A 4,617-nucleotide genomic window follows, 5' to 3' on the forward strand; every position below is an offset into this window, starting at 1 on the left:
AGCTGTCTACCTAGAAGGTAAAATTTTCCTCCTTCAATTACTGTTTCCTGTAACGCAGGCTAGCTTTATATCCTCTGCCAGTTCTGAGTGTATGCATACAAAAACACAGTTTGCAGTCCAGATTTCTTGCTTTTAAAAAAGATCATACCATAATTGTGAGCATCCTTCCTACAGTATCTCCAAGGCTGAGTTTCCAGAGACTTCATAGAAGGAGCATAAAAATGTACATCTTCCCCAGATTTGCAGAAGAGGTTTGCTGCGAGAGGAAAAAACTGCCATCCTCTCTGCAGAGCTGACAAGCCAATGAACAATTTAAGTCTCACTCGATCTGTAATTGGAACAGGCTTCACACAGAACAGGTATCTTAATGCCTAGATAAAAGTTGCATTTTTAGTATTAACAGTGATAAAAAGACTGGTTATAAATTTGTACTGCCCACTGAAGTGAGAATTCCTAAATCTAGCAGCTCAAGCAAAGTTAATTCTTACACTGATAAGGAATGAGAAAAGGCATTCAGCTAAGCAAAGGAATTTAAAAATGATTTATCAGTGCAAAAACCTCAGTAGCTGATTGTCACATGTGTCCTGACATGTAAATACAGAAATATTTTAGACACAAATGCCAAAAATAATACCAGACCAATCCAGCCCTGTACAGAGAGTTGGGCAGATCTTTTGAACTACCAGTCGAATTCTCAGTGCTGGCTATCTGCACAGCGTATTTCAGCCTCTGGGAAGAAAAAGGGCAGTCTTGCAATACACACCAATTTTGCTTTGCAAAAATACATAATGACAAAACCCATCTGTTTCTTACAAACATATAAATTATTTTATTTACAAAGCCATGTTACAAAAAAAAATAATAATAATAAAGCAAAAAACAAAAAATACAATCGCTCACTAGAGAATATCTCCAGGCCCGGTGTTGAACCATGGCAGTATCAATCAGATACATGTTTGTTCTGTTTTTCCTTTTTTAAACTGTAAGCCATAGAATTTACTATTTACACCTACTTTAGACATTTATTCTGCTTACAATTATCACAAGCATGGAATGAATTCTATTTGATACTGCTAATACATAAAGGTGCAGGACAAAGAATGAAAATACTTAGTGTTACAAAATATGGATTGTAGAAAAGAAATTTGGCTGTACAAGTATGGCATTTTTTTTTTTCTTAGAATGATTGGACATGCTTTCTTCAAAAGTCTTCTGGAAAAGGTTCTAAAATCTGTAGTAGGAAAGCACAATATAGCAGGTGCAAATTCATTTCTGTGCAACAACAGTTATTTAATATATCCCATGACTGACCAGCTATGCAAAACCCACAGAGTTTTGTTAAAGTGCCATGGGTCAACAGCATAACAAAATATAAGGTGTAAATAGAAAAATTTCTTTTTTTCTTCTTTTTTTTTAAAACAATAGTTCACTGAGAATCAGCAATAATAGAATATGCTGTATAAACTATTCTCTACAAAGGTCGATCAGCACTATTTACAATTGTTACATCAATACAAAAGAAGGCATACAAGTTATCCAAGTCGCTTTTTATGGCTGACGGGCCTATGCATTGCGTATGTGTAACAACCAAAGCTTCTGAGCCTCTATTGCTGGAAACAAATCACGAGATTTTCAGGCAAATGGGTAAGAAAAAGAACTACCATGTGAATGCTACACTAATAATGCATTATAGGCTGGTCCAGTTTGTATCCATTTTTTTCAAATGTTTACTTCCACTTCACTTTTCAGGCTGAAATTTTTGATACAGATAATTAAATAATGATTCTTTGATGATGAAAGAACACTGTGGGATTTTACTTGGTGCTTAACTTTCCTGAAATGCTGTCAGGTGTAAGCCAGTTGAAAAAAATTTAAGCAGCATTCAAAGGACAGGCTCCGTATTCCAGCTTTCCAATTAAAAGATGCATGGAAAGAGCTAAAGCTTCCTAAAACTACAAAATTTGCTCCTTCAGTCATTGATTAGCATTATTTCTCAGAAGCAACCACTGAATCTCACAACCACTGTCTTCCCTCAACAACTAGAAAAAGCAGTTCATTGATTACAGAGGATGACTTTGTTACTGAGATTTTTAAACTCCTGCAGTTTTATAACGCAAAATAAATTAAAAAAATCAACATAGTACTGCTCCTAAAACTGAACAAGACAAAAATTGTGCAAAAATAACAAAGATATGTACACATTTTTCAGTCTGAAGAAATGTACAATAAAAACATAATTCAAAGAACATTTTAAAAATATAAACATTGCTTAAACTTTCCTAAGTTTCATACTGTTTCTGAAACTATACCGGTCAGTTAGCTCTGAAGTATAGCAAAACATAAATTATTACAAAATTAACACTATAAAAATTTATTTTAAGAATATTTCTAAACTTTTTTCAAAGGGTCTAGCCTTGTTTATAATTGCTTAAACATTTTTAGTCTTAAAATTTGCCTTAAGCCTTCTTTTTTTAAAAAAGAAAGTAGTAATAATCTCCCTATTTGCAGTCTCTCGCCTTTCCCCAAGATGTAAATAAACCAGCATATAAGTGCACTTTTAACACTGTAGAAATAAAAATTAACTCCTCTGTACTATTGTTCCAGTACCTAGTATTGGCTTCCTGATTATAAAATCTATATTTTATTAAAAAAATTATTCAGTAATCCTATAAGAAACACTGTCAGTGCAATTCTATTAACGCAAGCCAATCTGCTCAACTCCAGTCCTTGCAAACCCAAACTGTTTACTGAAGTTATCAAGTGCTATGATCTTAAGTGTCTAGAAATCCACCAAGATACGGGGATTTTACATGTTGAGCCCCTGATAACATTAATTACAGTTTGGTGCAAAAATCCTCTATGCATTGATTGAAGTATAGATTCCTTAAGAGCCTGATCCTGGAAGAGGCTGAACACTCAGAATTCCCACTGAAATTATTAAATGCTGTAGGTACAGAGCACCAGTCAGGATTAGTCCCTAAAGTTGCAGTGCCCCAGCTGTTTGCAAATTACTAAGAAATGCACTCAATTTTTATCCATAGGACAAGCTTAAATACAGAATTACTGTAATTTTTATTTAATGAAAAAATTTGGACATAATTTAAATAAATTCAAATCATGATCTGGATTTTTTTTTGGAATGTCCGCTGTGTTCTGGTAAGGAAACAAAGGGAGCATTGCAACGCTAACAGCTTTAAAAGGCATGAAACATAACCAAGCAGAATGCACAGATCAGTGGCAAATACAAGTGAAAAACTAAACAAATCACTATTACAGTTTTCTGTAAATTTAATTCTCTTTAAAACCACAAATTCATAAAAGGTTAAATCCATCTGCAGGACATAGAAAAGAAAAACCCTGTGGAGTAGGGCTGCTGAGAGCTAGAGATTATAGGCTGGTTCCTTTTCCTTGTTATGGAAGAGTCCTTATTCTACCAGTCCGGTTTGATGTCTTCTAAAAGAGAAACCAGAGCCAGGTTCAAAATCACAAAATGTCTTTCAGTATATAATACTTAATAACATCTGCGTCTGACAGAACTCAAAGCAGGAATTTATTTAAAGTCCCTGAACTAAATTCCATCCCTGTTTACTGATTACATTAGACCTTTAAGAAAAGGAACTGCTTTGAATAAACAGCGTATTTCCTTTTGGGACTGTCTGATTTTAGTAAGCTTTGGTGAATCTCATGTTCATTAACGTGGTGTATCATTACAAATAAAGAGCAGCAATTAGACGGCAACTCTGAAGAATCTTTTCCTCTACACAGCATGTTTTCATGCACAAGGAATCCCCACACAGCGTACACGTTGTCACCTTCCCTTAATAAAATGATCTAGTTACTCAGTATTTAAAAACCACCGCATACTGAGGTCTTGAAGTGTTAACACATTCAGGCACCTAAAAGCACTATGAAGACAAAAACACTTGATTAGTTATAAACGTAGAACAAGGAAAAAATCTGGAGAAAATGAGCTTTTAATACATAATTTGTATTAACGGGTACAAATAATTTGACTGTAAAACTACCATTCCATTAATGCAACCAAGTAGGTTTTGTAGGGATAAGTAGTATTTTTTTATTAAAGCAACAACAGTTGGAAAAACAGGCATGCTTTTATGCATACAAGCCCCTGTTCAGGTCTCAAACAGATGCAGCAACATTCAAATTAAACATGAATTGAGAACAATTTGTGTGAGTTTAAGCTGACTGAGTTTAATGCGAGGGGAGAAAGCAGACAGGCCCACAACAGTTATCCTCACAGCTACCAGTATCCCACAGGAATACCCGAGAGTACAGTGTACTTCAGCGAATGTAGCAAATGACCAGAAGAAACTACTTGTGTGAAATCAAGACAACCACAGGGCACCTTTATCTCACAACTCAATAATGGGAAACACCCAGTTATCGGCAGCAGGCGACTTTCACAGCACTGCCGCATGTCCTCTCGGCTCCGACTGGACACCTTCGGAAGGCGAGTGGGGATGCTAGCTTTCTCAGTAGGACTGCACGCAGGCTATCATAGGTTCAACCAAGACTGGGTTTACAGCCTGCCGCAATTTCCTGAATGCTTCATTCTCAACCAATCACTCAACCCCCTGTTGAGTTAAGGGCCGCTCT

General features: G+C 35.7%; 1 protein-coding gene across 2 annotated transcripts in view; it reads right to left on the reverse strand.

Annotated features, from left to right (window-relative positions):
• Positions 1-805: 805 nt before the first annotated feature.
• ATXN7L1 (ataxin 7-like 1) overlaps positions 806-4,617 on the reverse strand; it is a 42,623-nt gene continuing 38,811 nt past the window's right edge. The window contains exon 10 of one of the 2 annotated variants that reach the window (XM_009582427.1): positions 806-3,453. In XM_009582427.1, coding sequence (XP_009580722.1) covers positions 3,412-3,453 — 42 coding nt within the window. In that variant the 3' untranslated portion in view covers positions 806-3,411. The remainder of the gene's footprint in view (positions 3,454-4,617) is intronic. The other variant, XM_009582428.1, reaches the window with a different exon arrangement.

Source organism: Fulmarus glacialis, unplaced genomic scaffold, assembly GCF_000690835.1.
Source record: "Fulmarus glacialis isolate BGI_N327 unplaced genomic scaffold, ASM69083v1 scaffold13207, whole genome shotgun sequence".
In the NCBI taxonomy this organism is placed as follows: domain Eukaryota; kingdom Metazoa; phylum Chordata; class Aves; order Procellariiformes; family Procellariidae; genus Fulmarus; species Fulmarus glacialis.